This window comes from Populus euphratica, unplaced genomic scaffold, assembly GCF_000495115.2.
Source record: "Populus euphratica unplaced genomic scaffold, PopEup_1.0 scaffold136.1, whole genome shotgun sequence".
Lineage (NCBI taxonomy): Eukaryota > Viridiplantae > Streptophyta > Magnoliopsida > Malpighiales > Salicaceae > Populus > Populus euphratica.
The window spans coordinates 159,323-185,426 of NW_011500002.1; the positions used below are offsets into that span (position 1 = coordinate 159,323).

Here is a 26,104-nt window from a genome sequence, read left to right on the forward strand (position 1 = left end):
GCATGAAATGGGGATTTATGAAGGAAAAAATTCATGTTTATTCTTTTTTGGTATAGTTTGGTTTGATTGGAATACAATAATATGATTTTTAATGAAAATAAATAAATTATGATGATTTGTATCATTCAACTTTTCAACGGGTTAACATGTTATTTGGGTGAAGTATATAACAATAGAAGCTTTTGCTATGCTGCATCAAATTTACTTCCTTCATCAAATTATCTCTTTATATGGGCTAAATCGACAGTATGAGAAGTGTTTATCCTTGGGTGGGTCGTCTTATAAGTATGCTAAAATGGAATGTTGACTTAGTTTTCAATGACAAACCAAACCTTTAAGAATTGGTGGTGTTCTTAAAGATCATGCAGGAAAATTGCTTTGTATTTTGTTTTGCTCCACAAGTATTATGGAATCTAATGAATCTAAAGTTTTAGCAATTTAAAAAGCTATGCTTTTGAATATTGACTATAAATCAATAGGGAGTTAGAGAGTTAGATTCTTATAGTACTTGGATTAAAGAAATAAATGTCCTTCCGTGCATTTTGAACATGTTTATAAAAAGAAGAATCATGTTATGGATCATTTGTATTCTTCTCTTTGTTAAATCATGATTTTAATAGCTATAACAGCTAATTCTTAAATCTCTTGTCTTTCATTAAAAAAATCAAAAAACCCATGTCTTTTCTTGCATCTCTTGTAACTAGTTTGAACTTCCCTTCTTCAATAATTAATGTTGGGGTCCGACTTTACATGGCCGACCTTTGTAGAGAAGCAATGGATACGTCGTGCCTAGGGCAAATAATACAAGTTTCGTTTCTCCCGGTATATGGTTTGTTTTTATGAATGCTTTCCTTGGGCTGCAATGATATTTTGTACGTAGCTAGAATAATGACTTATTAGGCATTTAATTTCTTCATGTCTGAAAAATAACTATAATCAAATTAAATTAGAGCTTCCTTCATATGTTCTTAATTTCTTGATTTGTCACGAATATTATCCTTGGCAGCTCTTAATTTCTTGATCTGTCACAAATTCATTATAAATCCCATCCAATACAGTTTACGGGGGAGAAAGACGAATGCGAAAAGCAAATAAATAAAGCAAAAGGGACTGAGACATAGACATGTTTATTTTTGTATTTTAAAAGTGTTTTTAAAAGAATTTAATTTTTTTTTTATTTTTTATTTACTTTAAATTAATATGTTTTTAGTGTTTTTAAATTATTTTAATATGCTGATGTTAAAAATAATTTTTAAAAAATAAAAAAATTATTAATATACATTTTAATATAAAAAATTATTTGAAAAGTAACTACATTCCCAAACAAACAAGTTTCTAATTTAATAAATAATTTGGTATTTTGATCTTTATTCATGGTCGATTTGAGATTTTTTACACAAATTATCTACGCGTGCCGGGTCCCTATCTTTTTATTTTTTAATGAAAACAAGAAAATTGAATTCATGAAGATAGTACTCCCCTTTTTTTTTAATTTCATCACAATATTCTTTTAATTTGTATCTAAGACTACTAATTTCATCACAGTACTCCCCCCTTTTAGTGTGTATATATAAATAATTACTTTCAAATGAATGTGAAAAATTAGACGGAAAGGAAAACAAAATTGATGTGTGTAATATCTAATAGAGATATGTTAGATACTAAATGGACATGATCAAGATTATGAAAAAGTTGTGTTAAATGAGCTATTTGATAAAAATAAAAATATTTTTTTATTAGATTTTTTTCATCGTTGATTTCTAAAGCATAGTAGGTTGTTTACACCCTCTTGTATGTTTATTGGCAGAGCAGAAACGAATGTTTCCACAATCTTACATCACATGACCATCAACTTTATCTTATTGGCGCAACAAGGACAATGGAAGCAACATTGTGTTGCTATTGGCTAAGGTGAAGATATTTAGTTAACACGACAAGTATGGGCCCATTATTGTTGGTGTCATCAACATATGCCATGGATGTCCATTCACCAAGATCAGTGGCTTTGTTAATGTTAACTCTTCCTTATTAGTGATAGAATTAGGTGAACAATCCCTTTAGGTTTTCGGTGGGATGGTAGACAGCAAGACTGTAGGACATTCAAAAATACTCTCGCGTGTATGTCTACCAAGATCTTAGATGCATGAGAGGAGGTTGGCACACCAATTATGTTCCATTTTACTTGTGTAAATCTGAAATTTGTGGCAGGTTAAGCTCATGTGCAAGAACAGGATCCAGCTTATCAGAGTCAGCTTCTTCATGTATAAGATATCATTAACAAATGGTATAAGCAAACTCAACAGTCCAGTTTCTTTTCATTATTAGAAACTTATGGCTGACTTCATTGCATGAACTCTTGTCATTGCATTGTTAGGTTGGCGTGTCTGATTTATTTTTATCAATCTGTAAGTTAGCAAGTCCATGGGTAGGAAGCTAGGTGAATCATTAGCCGCCTAACCTGGTTACTTTATGGATAAAATGAGTTCCAATTTCTAGATAGATCATAAGAAAACAATTTAATCTTAATATTCAAAAACTGATTCGAAATACCATCACTCTGAAAACTATAAAATACACAAACACAGCCACTTACATGTTTCGGCTATAAAAGTCTAATTCGATATAATTAAAAGTCGGCGACCTTCGAAGCTCAAAATATAATGGGGATTAGGTTAACGGTGTTTTCGTGCAGAAGAATTAACTCCCGTCACACAACCTATTTAAGATCCAGCCTGTAAAGAAAGGAAATTTTGAATGAGCTGCTTGAATGATGCCTCCCTCATGTACCTACTTGACTACACCTCCACTGCCAATGGTAGACTAAATGCAGGAGCTAAAACAGCGGCAGGGGCCATGAAAGCGAACCCCGGCTCATGTTCCAAACGCACTACTAATGTCAACTCATTGATCTCATGATGGAAATTAAACGTGAAAGAAAAAAGTACCAAAGGGAGGGGACAAGTACTACCTGTGGGATCTAGAGCTAGCTAGCCAAATACGCAAAACAGAGCTGAAAATACAAACAAAAATAAAGAAAACAGCTATACAAGCTGAAAACAAGAGAACCTATCTTTGCAATCTGAGAGACGGGAGTTTCTAAATGAAGATCTAATCAACATTATGCCTGTACTTGTACATGGAATAAGAAAATTGATTTCAGAAAGCTACAAGTATCCCCCCCCAAAAAAAAAAAAAAGTTAGCTGACTGAATATGTGATTTTTTGATACATACTCAGGTGCAGCATAAAAGAAGAGCTAAGAGACGCACCAGCCAAATCAATAAAACGAGGGAGTTTTTTCTTCTCTAATACCATGGAAGTTTGTCTTCTTTTGACCAATATGTGGATGCCAAAATGAATTATGAGCTATACACGTACCTATATCCACTTATGCAACACCATGTGTCAGTCTGCTAGTGTTTTTAACATTAATCCTATTGGTTAGAAGCAGAATTCAAGAACCAGCGTCTCTGTCAAGCGAATCCGGAATAACTTGATCTGTTACCATCGGGCATGTATCTACTTGATCATTTGCCAGCAGAGTGCCGTCAGCTTCATCAGTTATAATGGGGGTAGGGTCCTCGTGATCTTTTGCTGGCTGGGCAGAGCTTGTATGATCTATTGCTAGTGGGGTTGTGTCCATTTGCTCTGTTACAGGTGGATCACAATCCATTTGACTCGTTGCTTGTTGAGATGTAGTTGGTAGCATGGGAGTTTTTTGCTCAAGGTTAGTTTCTGCACTCTCATATTCAGATAGGAGGTCCATGAACTCATTTAGCAAACGTTGGACTTTTCTATTTGATGCCATTGCCGGAAGAATATCTTCTCTTAAGAGTTTATGCTTTCTCATTCCCTGCAGAGATCAGACTAGCACTTAGAAAAACAATACCAAGAAAAACAAAATAAGAAATAAAAGGCAATAAACTATGGAAAAATGCCCCAAAAGGATTTTTGTGATGCAGGCTTTTATAGAAAAAAATTCTCTAAATTCGGACTGAAGCATTAAGTTTCCATACATATATAAAAGCAGAAGACGAGTTGTGATTTTAAAAGCAACTGAATCTGAATGTACAATGCACAGCATGTACTCCTACATAAAGCATACCAGTAAGAGACATACTGTAAAAAACCCATCACAGAAAACAACATGCAGAGAAAAAATATGGGATCGGGCACTGAAAATGGAATACAGAAAGCCTTACAAGCACACAAGGATCCCAAGACACAGTTTTTGCATCTGAAGAAGTGGATTCAGCCATCCCAGTAGGAGGTCCAAGAAAACTCTCAGAGACTTCTCGTAAACGAGACTCATCTGCTTCTCTGCAACCAAAGTTACACTCATGTGAATTGAATGGATAGATACAACCATCAGAAAGGCCCCATATGTAGCAACTGTCATTCATAAACATCAGTGAAAAATAAACAAATAATAAGTCTACTACAAAAAGAACACCTTGCAAGGAAGCGAATGTAAGATAGAAGGCACTGGCGATATTCATTAGGGGACTTTAAAGCTAAAGAGGATTCCAACTGAGCCTCCAAATGAGCACGTGTCTGCACTCCATCATCCGTCACTCTGAAAACAGATCCACCACATGTGAAGCAATAGAAGCTAGATGCATAAACCATAAAATATGAACTCCAGAAGTAACATTAAACAATTGAAATGTTGTGCTGATGAGTTGGAGATTTGGCAACTAATAAGGAAATTAAATGAAATCCTCAGAAATTCAAGAAATTAGGAATGTCAAGATAGCCCGAGTAGCTGCCATTTATTTTTGTCTCCTTTTGTTTATCATTTTTTCTTAGTAAATTACAATAATCCTCAGATATCATGGACCACTTAAAAGTTAGAAAACCCTCTCCATGTTTAAGAAAGTATTGCGCAAACTCCCTTTTGTACCCAAAATGTTCATAATTACTATTTAAATAAAGATAGCTGATTAAAAAAACCTCCAAAAGTTAGAGAAAGGAAATAAAAAAAAATTGAAATGATTATTTTTAGTAGATAAATAAAAAGTATTTATTTCACTATTTAATTTAAGTCAATTTTGGCTTGAGGTTTTTTTAGTATTCTAGCTGTAATATTTAAAAAAAAATATATATATATAAGGGTGCTTTTAGGTATAAATTGGGTTTTTTTAAAAAAAAATATAAGGGTGCTTTTAGGTATAAATTGGGTTTCTATCAATATTGAAAATTTTAAGTTGGCTTATGATTTTATAGCGCCCCAGGGAATTGTGATTTACCCTTTTTTCCTTGTCAAATAAATTCAACAGCAAGCTAGCAAAAAGTGTTACAGAGGCTTTAGAGCAATCTTTCTAGTTAACATATTTAAAGAAATCTAATTCAATTAAAAATTCAGATAATAAAATAAACGTTGAAGATATGGATGAATACCTGCTCCCACATGGTTTTCTGGCCAAAAACTTCCTGACATCCACCTGCAATGCAGCTAGCTCACCACTCTGAATCGAACCCAAGTTCCAGGAGCCAGCAAAATTTGATGCAGGGAAGCAGTCATCTGCCACTCTTAGCCAACACATAAGACTCATGTCAAAGAGGAAGGCATGACGTGTGGCCAAAACAACAAGCGGAGAACCAGATTTTGATAACTTCACAGATATAACTTTAATTGTCCCTGAAAGAGAAAGGAGAACACAATAAAGCATCCAATTAGAAGCGCTCACAAAATTGACACCCCACGGGCTGTAAAATGCTCCAAAAAGGCTTAAGAGCAGTATCTGCTCTGAATTGTGCTCAAATATTACGTTATTATAAAATATCTAACCTTTTACAGAGTTTGGGTCTGAGGTAATTAGAGATGCCAAAGAATCCTGAAGGAGACAACACCGACTAAACAAATCCCATACATACAAAGATCCCTTCCTTGTGACCAGCAACAACTTCCAGCACTCATCACAATCAATAAAAGTTGCTGCAGATCCCATCATCATGGTTGGCATGGCACGTCTCCCACACTTCGTGTAAACCTTCTCAAACACAACCAGAACATTTACTATAAGTTTTGATCAGCTTAGAGAAACCTAACATGATATAAAAAGACCTAACATGATATGAAACATAACTACCAAAAAAGGAACTATATCTACAACTAGGATGTCAAGAATCCACCACCCCTTGTGATTTTGATGAAATATGAGTCGAAGCATCAACCTCAAGTGTTTCATTACTGGTGTATTTTTCATAAAAAGAATGTGCAAGAGATCAGATTACCAGTCTTAATGGCAAACAAAAATTAAGAAAATAAAAATTACGAAGGTAGATATTCAGAACTTCCATAATCTTTAGTGAATAGGCAAGAACATTCTGATCAATCAGAACTCTCAAACTGTTGTGTTTCACACCCAAGACTGTCACAACATATTGCATCAGAATAGTGAATTTGAATTCAGGTCCCCCAAATCTGAATTCACAAGACCACAATCCAATTCTCTCAGTGTGGTCAATATCCCTAATCTGGCTACAGAGTTTCCACTATTGAGATGCGCAAGTTTAGGGACTAAATTCTTTAATTGTGGCTGCATTACCCTCACATACGAGTTCTAACCATTTGATCATCTAATTAAAAAAACTTATTTTTCCTTCTCAGTTAATTTGAAAAATCCATATATGCTGGGTTTGTTAAACAAACAGGTTAGCAGTACAGTTGATTAAGAAGATTCCTGACACATACTTGAGTATAAAAAATATGTTTTAAACCAACCAGCAATCTTAAAACGCTCCAATGATCACCTGAAATCCACAGAATCATTCTTCTTGTAGTTAAAAATTTATGCTACTTAAATCCTTTTCATTCTCTGGACAAGAGAACAAATCTGCGTTTTAGTGCAATGTTCAGAACAATTCAAAACTTAAAACAGTTGAAGGAAAAAACAGCTTTGGGCCATTTGCAAAGGATGAGGTTCAATTACCTGTAGGCATCCATCTTCACAACCAACTGCCCAGAAATTTGCATTTCCAGCTAAAACAGTAGCTTTTCCTGAGATCCTATCAGACCAGAGAGTTTCAGCCCCTCTTGTGCAAACAATTTCTGTTTCTTTCATCATACATGTATTGCCCACCCCAACAATGTCATTTACTGCATGTTCTCTAGGACAAGCTTCCAAGGATATTGGTATGGCATCTTCTCCTATCTTCTTATCAAATACCCTGATTGAGAGAAGGGTGCTACAAGAACTGGAGGAACTGGATGCCTTCACACGCCCAGACGGTTCCACATTGATGCTTCCATCCCGTCCTGCAGAACCTGGAACCTTCTCAATAACAAGGCTCTCAGTAACGGTAGCCCTTGCAGTGACAACAGAGCGCTCTTTTAAATCAGAGCTTCTGACGAGTGTTCCCCTGATAGAACTCTCTCGCAAGCCACCATCAACAGAACCTATTCCATTTTCAACCTTTCTGTGATCAGATAACACACGAGGGAAATCAAGAGATTGAGACTGGGCCCCACCAGTCATTGTTTCTGGTTGATTAGGCACTCCTACAGCTTCTGGAATGATCCTCTTTCTACCATCAGCACGTCTGTATTCTCTTTGTTTTACTGGACTAGAAATCTGGGCAGGAGTTGGCACTTTATTCAATCCATCACCAGTGGCTCCCCCGCTACTCTTGCCACTGTCAACTTGAGGTTCAGAAGTCTTTGCAATGACCCCCAAGTCAACAGAAGGTTTTACAGGTATCTGACTTTGCTGAATATCCAATGCCACTTTTTTGTTTGTTGTTTCTTTGGCTGATGCCTCGAGCAATAACTGTGCAGCACTCTCTGCTAGGTTTGCCTGTCGACCTCTGACATCACCATAACGACTTCTTTTTAACTCATCAAGTTCAGTATCGCTTAGCCTGTGTCCAAGTTCTTTAGCATCAAAATGGAAAGTAGCCACCGAACCATCCAAGGAACATGCAAAAAGTGAATACCCATCAGGGCTCCTGTTAGAAAAGAAGAAAGATCAATTAAACAAAGGAAGAACCACAAAAACGGAACACAAGGCTAGAATCACTACAATAGGGAAAACAGATCTATAACAATACGATGATATCTTTTCTGGAAATATCATGTTTACCAGGATAAATCTACAACACTTTGAGTAAAGAAGTGCTTGGCCACAAAAAGAGGACGAGGACTTGCAGTCGTCCATACAGTTATAGTGCGATCTTGACTCCCAATTGCAATAACATTGTACGGCTGTGATTCTTTCCCTCCAATCTTTGAGGCCCCATTAGTCCACCCAACTTGTGCAGCTTTCAATTCCTGAGCATTGGTAAAATTTCTTCTAAACATTGAATGGTTAAACTTCACCACAATAATGGGGGCATTGTGTCCTAGGAAATCAAATGTGGCAACCCATTCCCCTCTCTCGAGAACAGGTGCAGAATGCCTTGGCTTCTGGAAACCATGAGTCGTAGTTATAAAATGACCACAGGGGGACCATCCTAGGCGCCTGAAAAATGTAGATCCAAGCTGAAAATAACACACTAGGGTTAGTAAATAGGAAAGATGGAATAAAGAAAATCCACCACTAGGAAAATAACTTACTGATTTAGTCCAGTGGCCATCTGTTCTGTGAGCCAGACTCGAGTCACTTGTCCGCCATATAATAACCGTCTTGTCATCAGATTGACTTGCTATGAAATAGACAATGGGATCCCAAGTAACTCCTTTAACTAGGCTAGAGTGACCTCTGAGAACAGCAGCGCAAATGCCATTGCTCTTATTCCAGACATGGATGGCGTTGTCCAAACACCCACTAGCCAATATGGAGTCATCTCGAGACCAATTAAGATCCACCTACTTTAGGCATGGAAAAAAAAACTTCCTGGTTAAAAGGCACCCAGTGAGACCATGAGAAATTACACTCAAAAATTAAGAAGAGAATTTAATTACATAAAATTGATAAATTTAATCACCATTTATTCTTTTTCATTTGTTTATCCTAGCACATGGAAGCACACTAATGCTTTAAGGGGGAGAGCCATCCAAACTAGTCAAATATAATATATCCATATATTTACACATAATTATGCATGCACAAATGTGTGTGTGTGTTTTCAATTGTCAATATTTGTGAAGGAAAATGACAGTTTTTTCTTCTTTTCTTTTTCTTTTATTTTTATTTTTATTTTTTGAAGAAAAAAGCAAGAAACTCGATTTCAAAAACAATATGACTGAATGGTTTCAATTTGTGTAGTGCTGAGTATATGTGTGTATTTTTGTGTTCAGGAGCCGAAGTCTTGTTGTCCTCATGATTGAAATGAACTTGTTTCTATCTGATGTAAATGATACACTGATTGAATGAATTCACTTTCATATAGTAAGTGTGTGAGTTTAGACAATTTGTTTTTCTAAAAAAGGCAGCATGAAACTCAATTAAGAAACATAACAAGTCAATAATTTCACTTTCATGTAGTGCCCAAGCTTTCCAGTAGTAAAAGCAATTTCATTACCACATCTGCAGTATGCCCTCTCAATGTCATTGCAACTTTCCAATTCTCAACATCAGGAGGCTCTCCGCTGCCAAACTCTGTGGTTCCTGAACCAGGCTTCCGTTCATGAACTAAAATAACTTGATCATCTGACCCTGATGCAACATACCGACCATGCTTAGCCCACCGAACACAATTGACAGACCCAAAGTGGTCACGGAGAGTTGCAAGCAGCCTTTGTGTTGGTTCATTAATTTCCAAGTCCCTGCTAACAGAATTCATGTTCCATATCCGAACCTGCATATAATAAGTGGGAAAGATAGATGTCATCATTAAGTACTTACAGAAATTACCTGACAAAATGTGACACGAGTGACAGATGACTATAAGAACTGACTCACAGGAACATCCCCTTAAGATGGGAATCTTTGGTCATAATCATATGCAGTGCCACATCCGGGCACATAGAAGAAGGCGAAGCAATGTTAAGCAGCCACTTTTTCAAAAAAAAAAAAAAAGCCTCCTCGATGATGTATTTAGGTTAGAAACCAATTTCTTATTAATCAATAAAAATGCATTACAATTTACCAAAACCCATGAATTAAATTGTGAAAGCAAGAGCATGGAGTTCAATGAAAAATACACAGAATATTGCTAACAATAACACTCTTTTACCACTACCAAGTTGACATATTACTGTGAAAAATTATGGGTTGCACTTCATAACAGCTACTCAACGAACTCGCATTTAGAGCTCCAGAAATTACGAAAATCCATAAGAATAACAACTTTTTATCATGGTAAGTAGGCGACTCGAAAACAATAAATATTAGTTACCATGAGTTAAATCACTAAACACATTGGTATAATGATTAAAGCCTTAAAGTTAATAAAAAAATAACAACTCTAATTTCCTATTCCCCGACTTACCACACTCATGCTTTATAACGAGATGCAACAACTTAATGAAATATCTTGATTCAAGGCATCTAGTATCTACTAATTGTTAGAAAATAATATAAATCATATCCTAGGACATCACCTAAAAGCTTAAGCTATTGGGTTAGGATGGTTTCTTGATACTAATGTCTCATCATGTACTTTATCGTATATATAAAAGCAGTCAGTTGTTTCAATAACATAATGTCACTCAACAGCGTAAACCATGGAAATCATACACAAAGTTGAAAGCAGAAATGAAATGGCATAACAAGTTTTTTTCTATTGCTTTGAGAATCTTTGAATCAAAAATCATAACAAGTTTAGAAAATCAAAAGGAAAACAGAAATTGAAGCATGAGAATTTCCTTTAAAGGCTAGCTAGAAAATAAATTCATACTAAAAGCCAGTTTGAAAGTGTTGTGGAGATTGTTTTTCAAAATAATTTTCACTTGGAAATGCGTTGCATCAAAATAATGTTTTTTTTTTAATTTTTTAAAATTCATTTTTAATCTCAGCATGATCAAAGCATGATCAAATCGATCCAAAAATACTAAAAAAATTAATTTGAAGCTAGAAAAAAATCAAAACTTTGTTGGACCGCAATGTGAAACAGGGCCTAAACCAAATACTTCTTTCTCTTCACCCACAATCACCATTATACTGCAGCTTCGATCCATGAGAGAGAAGCAACTAAAACCAACAAATTTTCATCAAATATTTGATTTTTCACACTGCAACTTGTAAGGCAGGTTTAGCTGCATTCAGCAAAGACACAAATTCCTAAAATTCAAGAACTATAGGAAAAGGGAAAAAAGAGCGCACATTCAGCCAAACGAAATCCAAAGCACACAGAAATAATGGAAATTTGAAAAAGAAAGGTGCATTGCACTGTATTGCCAATTTTAATAATGGCATTACCTTAAACTGCATTAACAAAGCCAAACGAGTCCATGCTAAGTAAACTAGTGCAATTGTGCACAATTAACTAAAGATTTCACTTCTAAGAAACCCTAAATGATGACAATGCAAAAGGATTTAATTTCCTATTCTTTAATCCTGGAAACAAAACAGAGCATTAATGATGAGAGAACACATACCTTGTGGTCACCTCCACCAGTAGCAAACCTATAGCCACCAGGCTGAATATCAATGGAGAAAATTTGCATTCCTTCATGCCTAACCCAACTGGGTTTCTCCGCAATCATCTTATATTAGTGTTTATCTAACCCCAGAAGCAATCTTTTCAATTTGTTTCTTCAAAACCCGCCAAAAGGGCATCAAAGTTCATGACTTTTTCAGCACTAGAACCCTCAATTACAATAAAGAAACAAAACCCAGTTTGCAAATGAACACCTACTTCATTATAAACAAACAAAAGGCTTTGTTAGGCTAATTGTAGGTGTTTCAACAAGAAAAGACGTGAACTTGATAGAACAAGAAACCTTCCTTGAAATTTCCGAGTCCCTATAAAAACCTAGGAGATTAAAAAGAGAGAAGATCGAGAAAGGAACTTCTTTTCTCTACTAACGGTCAAAATTTAAAAGCACAAAATATTGCTTGAGCGTGCGCGAAGCACAGAGAGAGAAAGGGAGGGGGAGAGACGATTGTTAAAGAGTACAGAATTGAAAGAAAAAACAAAACAAAAAGATTGTCAAGAGGAAAAAGAGAAAAATAGGGTTTAGATTTGAAAAGGACAGAAAGAAAGAACGGGGCTTAATAAATTGCAAGTTTTGTTCAGCGTTACCTTTTTTCTTGCAAACTGTTGCTGTGCCTTTTCTTGGTGTACCATTCAATTGCTTACAGCCCATCCAAAACTAATGGGTAAACTACATTTTAGCCTCAATATATTTAAAATTATTTCATTTTCATCCTTATATTTTAATTTTTTAATTTTATTTATAGCATCCAAAACTTAACATCACCCTATGAACTTTAATTACCAAAGGAGTAATGTTTAGGTTTTTTAAATCTTTAAAAAAAAAGAATAGTTTAAAAATTTTTAAAAAACCATGAATATTAAAATCTCTTCCTTTTAAACAATTTTAATCTAGTAAACTTTTTATTTCATAATTTCTATGCTTTTTAGTGTATGTCATCTTTTTTTGTTTGTTATTGACAGATGACAAGTAAATTAATGCCTTTATATTGAGATAACAAATATATTAAGTTTATTTTTTCTGTCAAAATTCTATTTGAGATCATAATTATTATTTTTTCAATTTGGGTTCATTTATATTTAAAACTGATCAATTAGTAAGATAGGGACCTAATTGAATCACACCTGATAGGTAGAGGGTGTCCTTGTAGTTTCCCAAGATCTAACTTGGCAGGATATTTTTCCTCGAGCATAAAACCAGAGATGTCACACCGTGTCATTCTGAAGACATGAAAACATGACTTTCAAGACCCTTACAAAACCTCAGATAAAGCAGACTTCAAAAACTCTCAGATCCCGCTTCAATCTGCAACTCCACACTCACCAGCCTCTGCTACAAACCCATAATATTGCCTTGAAACCCCTGTCAGGCTCTAAACCTCCAAATCGGTCAGAAGCACACCCCGTGTTCTGTAAAAGTCCGCAACAAAACCTTGTGTACTACAATCACTTGCTTTTTCAATGCTCTCGAGAGAACAGAAACAGAGGGGTTGTCGATCTCTTTGTTGGAATTCATCGTTCGGGTTTTTTTATTGATGGATCAACTCTTTCTTGTGTTTTAAAAGCTTGTTCGTTCTTGTTTGATCGAAACTTTGGTACTCAAGTACATAATTATAGTTTAAAGTCTGGTTTTTTGAATGATGTTAGTGTTGGTACTGCACTTTTGGATATGTATTTGAAGAATGAGAATGTTAAAGATGGGAGGAGAGCTTTTGATGAAATGGGGGCGAGGAATGTAGTTTCGTGGACCTCATTGCTCACAGGATATGCACAAAATGGATTGAATTTGGAGACATTGAAATTGTTTCTTAGAATGCTAGTGGAGGGTATTAAGCCAAACCCATTTACGTTTTCGGCTGTTATTGGCGCTTTGACAGATGAAGGGATGGTTGAGGCGGGAATTCAAGTTCATACAATGGTGATAAAGAATGGATTCGGGGTTGCTACGTTTGCTAGCAATTCTTTGATTAATATGTACTTTAAGTCAGGGATGATTGGAGATGCTAGAGCTGTTTTTAATAGCATGACAGATAGGAATGATGTTAGTTGGAACAGCATGGTTGCTGGTCTGGTAACAAATGGGCTCCATTTAGAAACTTTGTATGTGTTTTACCATATGAGACTTGCTGGTGTAAAGCTCACCAAGATGGTTTTTGCCCCTGTTATTAAGCTGTGTGGTAATATTAAGGAATTGGGTTTTTCCAGGCAGCTTCATTGTCAGGTTTTAAAGAGCGGGTTTGAATATGATAAGAATATTAGGACTACACTGATGCTTGCTTACAGCAAGTGTGGGGAAATGGATAATGCTTTCAAGATATTTTCTGTGATGAGTGATGAAGTTCGAAATGTGGTGTCATGGACAGCCATGATTAGTGGGTATTTGCAGAATGGCATGGCAGAACAAGCTGTTAACCTGTTTTGCCAAATGAGTAGGGAAGGTATTAAACCAAATGATTTTACCTACTCTACTATACTTACGGCTCAACCTGGTGTTTCTCCTTTTGAGATGCACGCGCAAGCCATCAAAAGAAATTACGTCAAGTCACCTTCTGTTGGAACTGCACTTTTAGATGCTTATGTCAAACGAGGGAATATTGATGAAGCTTCAAAGGTTTTCCAAAGAATAGAAGAGAAGGACATCGTGGCATGGTCGGCAATGATTTGTGGATATGCTCAAATAGGAGAAACTGAGGGTGCTGTTAGGATATTTGTACAAATGGCAAAGGAGGGGATTAAACCGAATGAGTATACATTCTCTGGTATCATTAACGCATGTGCAGCTCCTACCGCAGGAGTAGAACAAGGGAAACAGCTCCATGCCTGGTCAATTAAATCAAGATTCAATAATGCTCTGTGTGTTAGTAGTGCTCTTCTTACCATGTATTCAAAGAGAGGGGACATTGAAAGTGCATTTGAAGTTTTCAAGAGGCAAAGGGAGAGGGATTTAGTGTCATGGAATTCTATTATCTCTGGATATGCACAACATGGCTATGGAAGGAAAGCTCTAGAAGTATTTGAGGAGATGCAGAGGCAAAACTTGGAGATGGATGGTGTAACATTCATCGGAGTCATTTCTGCCTGCACGCATGCTGGACTCGCAAAAGAAGGTCAAAGATATTTCGATATAATGGTTAAAGATCACCATATTGAGCCTAGAATGGAGCACTATTCTTGCATGGTTGATCTATATGGCCGGGCTGGAATGCTTGTAAAAGCCATGGAAATCATAAATGAGATGCCATTTCCAGCAGGTGCTAATGTGTGGCGAACTCTCTTGGCTGCTTCCTGTATTCACCGTAATCTAGAGGTGGGGAAACTTGCAGCAGACAAGCTCATTTCTCTGCAGCCACAAAATCCAGCTTCATATGTCCTGCTAACAAATATGTATGCTTCGGTAGGAAACTGGAAAGAAAGAGCCAAAGTAAGGAAATTGATGGAGGAGAAGAAAGTGAAAAAAGTAGCAGGGTACAGCTGGATTGAGGTGAAGAACAAGACCTACACATTCTTGGCTGGTGATGTTTCTCACCCGCTTTCTAATCAAATTTATGCAAGACTTGAAGAGCTGAGTTGCCAATTGAAGGGTGCTGGTTATCAGCCTGATACTAGCTATGTGTTTCAGGATGTTGATGATGAACACAAGGAGGCTATTCTCTCTCAACATAGTGAGAGGCTTGCCATTGCTTTTGGATTAATTGGCACTCCTCCTCGAACTCCTCTCCAAATTGTTAAGAACCTGAGAGTCTGTGGAGATTGCCACACTGTTATTAAGTTAATATCAATTCTAGAAGGCCGGGACATTGTTGTCAGGGATTCAAATCGATTCCATCACTTTAAGGGGGGTATATGCTCTTGTGGTGATTATTGGTGACATCATATGGGGTGTTGGTAGCCTCCATTGACAGGCTGAGGTCAACAGTACCATCACCTAGGCCAAGGAGCCACATTAACTTTATACAATGCATAAACTTTCAGAAAAACAGAAACATAGGGTTGCATAGTGATTTTTATTCTCTACTTGACAGCTTTGTGGTAAAAAGGCTTTGAAGAAGAATTTGACAGCTGAATTCATTTGAGCATGTTCTTTCAAGAGTAAGAGTGTGGTGTGATTGCTGCTCACGTCAAAGTAAACTGGTGGCTTGATCAATTTTGAAAAGAACATCCACGGATGGTGATTATATTGGCAGAGAAGTAGAGAATGCCGATTTAGGATTCACTTTGCGTAAAAGAGATCCCCACACTAACTGGGCAATTGGCTCCATAAAGTCCGGTGCGTTTTACTGTTCTAGCAACCAAAGTCCCTTAGCATGTGGCAGTCAACTTTGGCTGGCCAGTCATCATTCAATAATCTCTTTAAGCTTTATTGTCATTCATGCAATACATTCAAGAACATGCGAGCTTATCTAAATCTACATGTCTGCACATAATAGTTTATTACGGTTAAATTTGCCTGTGGCGTTCATGGTTGTTTCTTGTTAATAAATTTTTTTACCATGGCTATAGAAATTTGCAATGGCCATCATTTGTAATGTATTTGCAATGTTGAACGGTTATTTTCAGGGATGATTATGGATACTCGCGGGCTAAATTTCTTGATATTTATATCTTGTTATCTACAGGTAAGAAGTTTAGATATTTATAAATTATTTATTAATTAATAAAGAATAAAATAGTATATATTTGAAGTGTGTGTGATATATATACATATATATATACACACACTCTCTTCAAAATTAAAATACTCTACAAATATATTTATATAATATAAATATATATTTCGGTTAGATTTGGATAGGTTTCAGGTTAAATTTGACAATATAAATATTTTATTTATTATTTGTTGGGTTAAGAAAATACTTACTTATTCAGTTATTTCTATTTATTTCAGAGAAAAAAAAAAGGATATGATGCAACAAATAGATTCATTCATTTATTTCAATTACAATTTTTCGTCACATTCTGGTATTTAAGCCTTCCCTGAACATCGTAATTCCCTTCTTGCAGGAAACAAAAACTGAAGGCCTGAGTTGAGCTGCAAAACTGAAAGGATCATGAAACAACTGTGTTGTGTCCAATGAGCTAACCAAAGGAGTTTGATGGATGTTGAGATTAGGCGACAATTTACAGAAAGGTTAAAATTTTGCCAATCTTATTATCCTGATTGAAACGTGTAATCTTCTTGTTGGAAGTTTCCTTGAATTAGAAGAATACCAGTACATTCAGTCATGCTATGCTGCGGACAGCCTCTCTTTTTTTCTTTTTTTCTTTTTCTAAAACTTAAAAAAATTGTTGAGTAGAAAGTTTTTTTTTTAGAATTATTATTCAGTTAGACAGTTTGATGTTGAAATTTAATAGTTTGATGTTGAAATCTAATAACTTGATTTTTTATTCAACTTAAATTTTAAATTAAATTATATAAAAATTAATTTAAAATAAATTATTTAATTTAATAAATTCAAAAATAACTTTAAAAACTCTAAGATGAAATTTTTTTATTGTGACAATGTTAGATTTAATTGATCTTAATCACTCTATGACTTGAGTCATGGATTTTAATAATTTTAATATTTTTTTTATTTTTATAAATTATTTTTATTTAATTTTATAATAATATTAGATGCTTTCAAAATGTTGCATCAATCCTAAAAAAATTATTTGAAATCATAATAACTTCATAAAAAATAAAAATATAAAATATAAAATGCATTTCTCAACTAATCTAATAATAAATAAGAATAAAATTAAAAAAAATAATATCAGATTTGATTAGTAAAACTACTAAATTTATGAATTAGATAATTCAAATTAACATGTTAAAATAGCAAAAAAAATTTAAAATTAATTATATAAAAATAAATTAAAATAAATTATCTATACTGTAATGTTAAGATATTTTTGTTTAATTAAATTTTTAAAAATTAAGCTATACCTCAATGCTAAGATATTTTTCTAACACTAACTTAATATTATGATTTTTTTATACTACACTAATTATATAAAGATAAATTAAAATAAATCATTTATTATAAATCCCCTTAAACAATTTTATAAGAATTGGATTAAAAATAATAAAAAAGCACAACAGCTAGATGTAGCCATGTTCCTTGTGGTCATTGAGTGCAGAAAAATGAGAGATTTATCTAGTAGCAATAATGCAAAGGAAACTTGGTAGTCAAAGGAAAGCATCAAGAAAAGGCATTTTGCTTATGCTTGTAAATTTTAACTGCAGAAGGCTTTCACATTGGTGATGACATCATATATTACTTTACTACCTATCTTGTGCTTTATCAAAAAATAAAATTTTTAAAACTAACTAAATATAAAAATATGTAATTTTAATATTCTACATTATTAAAAAAAATGGTGGCATGTGAAATAAAAAATGCATTAATTATTTAAATAAAAAAAAGCACAACAGCTAGTAGCAATAATGCAAAGGAAAATGAGAGATTTCTCTAGTAGCAATAATGCAAAGGAAACTTGGTAGTCAAAGGAAAGCATCAAGAAAAGGCATTTTGCTTATGCTTGTAAATTTTAACTGCAGAAGGCTTTCACATTGGTGATGACATCATATATTACTTTACTACCTATCTTGTGCTTTATATATTACTTTACTACCTATTTAAATTTTAGCCAAGTTACATGTGAAATAAAAAATGCATTAATTATTTATGTCTTTTTTATTTGAAAATAGTAAAAAAAAACCTATTAAAAAACTCTTATATATATGTATATGTATATGTATGTATGTATGTATGTATGTATTGGCTGCATACCCATCCTTGGATGTCAGAATCTGGAGCGCTTTCAGACCATGTATTCTAACTTTATGTGTAGTCGGATATCCTGGCTCCATGTGGAAGCTAGAAAAGAGGCAAAGGGGGAGTCTTTACCCTAAGACATCTCCATCTCCATGGATTTGAGTTCAGCGGGTGCCTCTGCAGCTCTAACAGAGTCGGATAATACAAATGCAGCTTTAACCAGGCCTGGCCATGGCAACTTACTGTCCCTTTGCAGGAAATATGGACTGCTCTTTGAAAATTATCAATTCAAATTTTATAAATTTATATATTTATTAATTTTAAACTGTAAAATTAATCTAGATATATACAATCTGATTTAAATATTTATTTAAATCTAATGACCTTAAAAAAAAAAAAAAAAACATGTTTGCTGCCACCGCAGAATCATGCAGACAGAGACATTGTTGATGTCCCAGAAATTATAATCAGCTGACTTCCGCTAATTTGTTGACAAGGACGGCGAAGAGTTAAGCACAGAACGCCAAACGACCTCCTTACCAAACAGGGCCTTGATATGTCCAGCCTATGACCTTGAAATAATCTGGGGAACACCCAATCCAAATCCCACTAAAACAATAAGATAATTAAAATAAATAACAGCACATAGCTTTTTTTCTTTCATCGGTGGTCCCCACTTGGCTGATTCCTTGAGCCCCGGTCAATCTGTAGCCGTGGCGATAAAAAACCTTATCCAAACTCGTCAACTCCATTTCAATTCTGCAGTATTCTCCGAGGTTGTTAAAAACTTTTTTTAACGTATTATTAAATATATAATATAAATTTAAGAAATTATAATTAAAAATTATTAAATTATAAGTAAAATATTATAATTAAATTACAGGATCTACTTGAGTAATAAATAATAATATAATACAATTAAAATAAAAATAAAATAAATAATACAAATATCCAAATACTTTAAAATATATAATTCAAATAAAAATTCCCTTAAAATATATAATTCGAATAAAAATTCATACTTTTCTATAAAATTTCAATAATTAAAAGTTAACAAACTTAAAATTTTCTATAAAACTTCAATAATTAAAAGTTAACAAACTTAAAATAAACAATCTATTAGTATGTCATGTAAACTAAACACACCCTCATTATTTTTATCTTCCTCATTATTCCTAAAACATTCATCAAAATCATTATCATCTAAAGGATTGTTATTGATATTATTATTACCGGCAACGATATTATGAATATTAGTGCTACTACTAGTACTAACATTAACACCAATATAGTCAACAATATTTAATTCCAAACTCCTTGAATTATCTGGATTCACATCATTCTGAATCTCTAAATTATCTTTAGTTCCATGACACTCCATTCTAGTATCATTAAGATTTTTTTATAATCTCTTTACCATTTTTCCTTTGTGTTGCACTATTGATAACACTAAGCAAATCAAAGTTATTAACCTTCATGTTTTTCACTATTAGTTATCCAATCATCATTAGATAGAAGATGATCAAAATCTTCACCGAACTTTGACTTGGTTATCATTTTTTTCATGAGATATTTTTTATTGAAAACTATTCTAATGAGATAAAAAAAAAAAACAACGGTTGAATTTAAGAAAAGACAATGTAGAGAAAATTATTAGTAGAGGAAAAAAAGGCAACTACTGAATTACAAAATCCAAGCTAAAACCATAATTTGATGAATTTAATCAATAAAGTTCTTGTTGCCAAAATAACAATGAACTTCACAAAAGAAAAGCATATTTTCACCTAAATAGTGAATCCTAGCAATGAACAAAACATGACTAAAATTTTTTGTAAGAATTTACAATCATCCATCCTTGATAATAAGCTGAAATCCTAGCAATCAAATTCTTAACTTACCACAAAAGCAATTTCAAGATTGCACATCATAAATTTTGTTCTCTATAAGTTATTAATCAGTAGTAAAAAATTATTACTTGCCATACTTATCTAAATTCCCTTCACATTCAATTTTCTCAAAATTACATGCAAAATATAAAAAATCTTAAAACATTGAGAACCTAAACTAAATGCCTAAGTTATTTCAACCATGATAGTGAAAAATATTACTTCAGAACATCAATTTCAATTATTTATTCCTTGCATTAAAAAGCTTATTTACAATCAACTAGAAATTATCAACTCTACAATCTACACTAACAAGAAAAAAGATGGCTAAATAAAATTAAACATAGGTAATCTAAAAAACATAAAATTCATATAATTAAGAAACTTAGTTAAATATAATGGGAAATAACCTTGTCAAGAGTGCAATCTTGGCATACTTCATTGTTTATGTAGACTCTACAATACCAAAATCAGCAAGTAAGATCAAACAGAGCATATGTGAAAATTATAAGAAATTACAACACATAGAAGCACAACATCATTAGACAGCTTCAATCCATGGTTAATTAGAAATTACAAGAAACATAGAAGGACTGGAAGCGCCACTCCCCCTTTGAGAAAATTAGAAATTACAAGAAACATCAAAAAATCTATTTTGTTGTTCTTTGCATCATGGATTTAATAGAACAAAGCAAACCAATTAATAGTAAAAGATAAACATAGATTCACAAAAGGCCTAGATAATTTTTTTTTATCTCTAATCACCATCATTAAACAGAAAAAACAAAGCTTGGGATTGAGAATAAATTATTACCTTCTTCTCGCTAAGAACACTCCAGATTCAGAAAAAGTAATTTCTTAATCTACTAGGTAAAGAGAAAATGGAAAAGAAAAAAGAAAAAAAGAAAAGAAAAAGGGAGTTGGGGAGAGAGGGACGAAGGGTGGCATTACTAGAGTGGAGTGTCAGTCACAGCCTCACAAATGGGATAGGGAATGAGAAAAAAGGATGCTAAATTAGCATAAAAATATTTGTTTAAATTTTACGTAAAAATATAAAAATATTAATTTTTTATTGTTTTTACGAGTTAACTTGTTTTTATATAAATTTGATCAAATTTAACTAATTTTATTAGTTTTTAAATTTTAACCCTAATTTTACATATTTCATGTGTTTTTGCTTGTAAAATCGAATGACTTTCAGTGTCAAAACATATTTTTAACAACCCCCTCATCCATAACTTTTCACTCCTACACGTCACCTGTACCCACTCATTAATCGCCAGCTATCTCTTATCACAACAAAGTGTCACCATCAGGACTGATATCCAAATCCCCATCACATCATGTTGCCACCTCATCCTCATCCATAATCTATCTGGTCCCTTCCACTCACCGTAGGATATCTTGATTCCGACCCTTATGAAATTCTAACGGAGGATTACTCTATTTCTTGCTCCCGAAGTTACCAGACAAACCTTCCTGTTTGCACGTGATAAATCTTTCTTTTTAAATAAAAAAACCAACTCCTCGCCGCTACAAAGACAACGTGCATTTGCCGCGTTATCAATCTTCTATTATCCGGTTTGTTTTGTGCTATGAAAGAATATATATATATATATATAATTTTTATTTTTTATTAATTTTTTTAGATATTTTTCAATTTATTGGTATCAAAATTAAATCTATGAATAAAATTATTTTAATATATTTTCAAATAAAAAATATTTTAAAAAAAACTATTACATAACTATCAAATAAATTATAAGTTTACTTTTAAATTAATATTACATTTAAAATAGTACAATTGTGAGGGTATTATTTAAAATAATTTTCATCTAGAAATATCAAATTAGTAATTATTTAAATATTTTTGTTAATAATATTAACATTCTAAGTATTAAAATCATCTAATAATTTTTTTCAGAAGTATTCACCTTTGAAAATGTATTTTAAAAGCCGATACATAAATCTCATCTAATTACGATATTAAGAAATTATTTTCACGTGAATTAATGTATTTTTGCTATATCCAAGATTTAAAATAAAAATGAAGTTGAAAAACCGCATAAAAATGTTCAAAATTGGCATATTATTATTATTAGAAATAATTATTATTCTCTATCTAAAAAATCGTCTTCAACCATAACCATCACGTACGAACAAACAAACGGCCGTTGACGGCGTCGTCGAAGCCTACACGCCTGCATTTCACAACGTTGACTGACGGTGACGGTGTGAAGGAGTTCGTAGGTAGGGGATTGACAGTCCGGAGGTACGGACCGAACCACTTGTTTTGCATGTAACGGTTTTTTCTCCAAGGAGGCAAGGAGAGTTCTCTGCTCTTCAAAGATCTCTTAGCGGCGTCACTTATGCTCCTCACGATCGTCTTCAAATCCTCACTTTTGCCTGCGAAAACACGAGGAAGATGGTGCAGAAGCTTCAAGTACTGGCTCGTAGGCCTCGCGATCTCGAATTGAGAAGCGAAATCGAGATCCACTACGTAACGGTTCTGCAATGCGGAGGATTTCGATTGCACCACCACGTCGATAAACTCGTAGCTGCCGGCGGTCAAGCCGCCACCAGAGGACTCCCATTTAGTCTTGCAGATCGCTGCATTGTGACCTAATTCTCTCAAAAACAACATCACTTTGCGCAGCAAAACAGGTCTTTGATGATTTCTCAAACACGAAAACTCCTCCATCGCTTTCGAAACATGAGCGAACAATAAATTATCGTTACTGCTTCTTATCATGTCTACGACGAAGTCGGTACAGTCGGCGACTAAGTCGACACTCTTTGAATCTGATCCATGACCATTAGTCGAAGCGTGAGCAAAACCGGAGTCTTCCTCTTCAAGAAAGCCGTGAACGAGGTCAGACAGGCAAGGTGAGTCGTCATGATCAGCTGAGTGCTCACTCCCGCTACTAAAGCAACTGAGTTGACAACCAATGAGTCGAGCTTTAGCTTTGTCGTCGAGGGGGTCAGTAACTCGTTTCGCCCTTGCAAAACCTGACATGTTTTTCAATTTTATTGATTTTTGTTTTAAAAGGGTTTTTACCCTTTTGGTTTTTCAAGAAGTAATTGTAGTATTATTTACATAAGAAGAAGAAGAAGAAGAAGAAGAAGAAGAAGAAGAAGAAGAAGAAGAAGAAGAAGAAGAAGAAGAAGAAGAAGAAGAAGAAGAAGAAGAAATGTAGGGTTTGAGAAGCTAAGCATAAATTTAAGATTTAAGACAGCTGGGAACATGGAGGAGGAGGAAGGAACATGTGATAAGGTTTATAAAGAGAAAAGGAAGAGATAATTTATTAAGAAGATAAGATAAAATAGTTTTGAAGAAGGAATTTTCCTGGGGATATTCGGTGGAAGTGTAAGTAAAATATTGGGGTTGGTACCTTTTTTCATCTTCAAAAATGGTTTTGAGTTATGGGAGAGGATATGATACGACTAGGGAGGAGAGTTTGGCAAAGCATATCCAACGGCACCTAGGGTAGTTTATTCGAGTTGCACACAGTAGTTGAAATGGATTGGAGGGATATGATAATTTCCCGTGGTTGGTGGGGTCATAGAGGCTGCCATGAGTTTGGCACGTGAGTTAATGGAGAGGGTCTAGGATAAGCCTGCCTCTTCAGGGTAGGGAAGGGCGAGGTGGGGGGCGGGCACGTGATTAACAATGTGATTATATGCACATGTAGGATTTGGTAATAATTAATTAGGGTTTAAGAAAGAAAGAATGGTGTGAATGATTATGGCTGTAACAAGACATTGAGAAAGATGTGCAATTTTTTATGTCAATGAAGAGGCATTTTTTTCTGATGACTTTTCAGTGTTGAAAGTTGAAACATCTGATCTGTTTGTCATTATTGCTGCAGGAATCCAATGTTTTCTGTAAGATTTCAAGATTGCTGCAACTGCTGAAAGTTGCGGGCAGGACATCAAGGTTCCAGAGATTATGTTGTGATTGATGGATCGCCCTCAGTTGATACCGGGGACCAAGCTGCCTAAATATTCAGACAAGGTGCTGTAATATCTTGCTGCAGATTACTACTAGAATTCGAATTGGTAGACCAAATCACACTTTAAACATTTCATTTCTTTCTTTTCTACCTTGTTCTGTCATCAACTTCAAGAATTACACATGATTTATAGATTAACTTGATAGTGTCTGAGTAAAAATAGCATTTGGTCCTTGGTCTTCCTGTGCAGCTTTGGGTTCAAAACACTTGACTGTTGGAGCAATTCTTGCTATTGGTTTCCTGTAGTGAGAGAAGTGTTTAGTAGTTTTCATTTCAGTAATGTCACCTTGAGGCTTTCTTTTTGTTTCTTTTTCTTTCCTTCAGTAATGAATTCTTAGGCAACAACCTAAAAGACTGATCACTTTTGTGTCTGCGTACATGCCTGAAGCTGTTGTGCTGCTTCTTCACCGATTATTGAGCCTGAATTAAAAATTGAAAGCTAACATCTTTGACAGTTGGATCAATCACTATCATTCCTTCACTTCCACCTAGTTGTACTCGTACAGCCTTTTGTCTTCGAATAGGAATCTCAGTTGTGCGCATGACCACAATCTTCCCTTTAAACTTGGCAGCGTCTAGAGTATTATCCTGGCAAAAGCAGGGAGTCTTACCCTACGTGCTATACCCTTGAAAGGGAGAATCTTACCCTCAGACATCTTCTCTATTACGGATTTCAGTTAAGCAGGTGTTTCTACAACTTTAAGCAGTCGGACAATATAAAAATGCAGTTCAAATTGTTGGCCTTGCTATGGTGACTAACTCTTCGATAAACAAATATTATTTCCGCCACTAGTCACGCCGGAGAGAAATTGGCATGACCGGGATTATAATATAGTTGACTGATAACGGAGTTGTTGCTTTGATTGCTACATGATTTTGCAGACCAACTCCGGTAACGTCTAGTTACAGTACTATTGACTGTGTTTTGGGAATTCGAACTCATCAGGTCTCAAGTTATCCAGCAAGGACTAGGAGTAAGTTTTCTCATTTAATTTCACTGCACATGAACCAGCTTGATGCAACTCTGGTTGAAAATATTTAAACTTGATACGTCCTAGAAGATTCATTTTAAGCTTCTTAGATTGGAAGAAGTGCACCTTTAGGCATTACCGGATTGACAAATTGAAGTCAGTTTGGTAAAACGAAAAGTACTTCGATATTGGACAATTTGTTTCATAGAATTCATGCAAAGAGGAGAATTTCATGAGTTTCAATAGTCTGAGACTACTGAAAAATTCATGCATAGAGGAGAATTTCATGATCCTTTAACACAAGAATTTTCTTTAAACTGATTATAAGTTCCAATAAATCCTATCGTCTGTGATAGGATTTCTCAAATACACTGCCCTGGTGAACTCAATATATGATAGTATCAGCTATAAAACTCTTGTCTCTACAATGAAAGCACTTTAAGAGCAACCGGACTCCTAACCTTGTGAACACCATTGCTCCATGTCAGATCTCCAAGCACAAAATTTCCATCACTAGTCTTCAGAAGCTTAAAATCTATCCTGAAAGACATATTTTCGCCTGTCTTTGTGAACTTGAGTTGGGCAGGTGTAACTGTAACTTGAACACCAGCTGGATAATCAGCCTTCGCAACATAAGCAGTCGGTCTTGTACCATAATACGTAACTGTTCTATAAACTGATATGCTTCCTTTCATGTTCCACACACCAATCGAGTGGTAGTTGAAGTTAGATGATTGTTTAGTTGGATTTTGGCAATAAGTTGTCTGTCCTGTGAGGTTTTTCAATTTTACAGGGCTTGCACCAATACTGCAGAGAAAATCAATGACGTCATTGGAATCAAAATCGTAAATTAGTCCTGGGTTCAATGCTGCTAGTGAATTTATGTGTCCGGATCCGAAGTCAAAAGGTGGAGCCTGGGTGTCATTTGGATCTCTC

General features: G+C 34.5%; 3 protein-coding genes and 1 long non-coding RNA gene across 7 annotated transcripts; 2 read left to right on the forward strand and 2 right to left on the reverse strand.

Annotated features, from left to right (window-relative positions):
• Positions 1 to 906: 906 nt before the first annotated feature.
• LOC105140926 (uncharacterized) lies at positions 907 to 18,537 on the forward strand. 2 transcript variants are annotated; one of them, XR_845273.1, is made up of 3 exons: positions 907 to 917; positions 2,419 to 2,425; positions 18,412 to 18,537. It is a non-coding gene; the product is annotated as an uncharacterized LOC105140926 (long non-coding RNA). The 2 variants fall into 2 exon arrangements; XR_845274.1 differs by lacking the exon at positions 907 to 917 and adding an exon at positions 953 to 964.
• On the reverse strand, positions 3,052 to 12,153 carry LOC105140925 (protein HIRA-like). 2 transcript variants are annotated; one of them, XM_011047970.1, is made up of 10 exons: positions 11,482 to 12,153; positions 9,465 to 9,740; positions 8,557 to 8,808; positions 8,084 to 8,481; positions 6,935 to 7,949; positions 5,791 to 5,992; positions 5,400 to 5,640; positions 4,453 to 4,575; positions 4,202 to 4,319; positions 3,052 to 3,852 (listed from the first exon to the last, which is right to left on the reverse strand). In XM_011047970.1, exons 1-10 carry the CDS (start codon positions 11,587 to 11,589, stop codon positions 3,454 to 3,456), a joined length of 3,132 nt encoding a protein of 1,043 aa, XP_011046272.1. In that variant the 5' UTR covers positions 11,590 to 12,153; the 3' UTR covers positions 3,052 to 3,453. The 2 variants fall into 2 exon arrangements, with proteins under 2 accessions (XP_011046272.1, XP_011046273.1); XM_011047971.1 differs by lacking the exon at positions 11,482 to 12,153 and adding an exon at positions 9,845 to 10,429.
• LOC105140924 (Tetratricopeptide repeat (TPR)-like superfamily protein) lies at positions 12,606 to 16,759 on the forward strand. Of its 2 annotated transcripts, XM_011047967.1 has the most exons (3): positions 12,606 to 15,807; positions 16,098 to 16,156; positions 16,542 to 16,759. In XM_011047967.1, exon 1 carries the CDS (start codon positions 12,778 to 12,780, stop codon positions 15,406 to 15,408), a length of 2,631 nt encoding a protein of 876 aa, XP_011046269.1. In that variant the 5' UTR covers positions 12,606 to 12,777; the 3' UTR covers positions 15,409 to 15,807; positions 16,098 to 16,156; positions 16,542 to 16,759. The 2 variants fall into 2 exon arrangements, with proteins under 2 accessions (XP_011046269.1, XP_011046270.1); XM_011047968.1 differs by lacking the exon at positions 16,098 to 16,156.
• A 3,720-nt stretch (positions 18,538 to 22,257) lies between the features above and the next one.
• On the reverse strand, positions 22,258 to 23,296 carry LOC105140927 (uncharacterized). The gene has a single exon (XM_011047972.1). The coding sequence runs from the start codon at positions 23,198 to 23,200 to the stop codon at positions 22,334 to 22,336; it is 867 nt and encodes a 288-aa protein (XP_011046274.1). The 5' UTR covers positions 23,201 to 23,296; the 3' UTR covers positions 22,258 to 22,333.
• Positions 23,297 to 26,104: the final 2,808 nt, after the last annotated feature.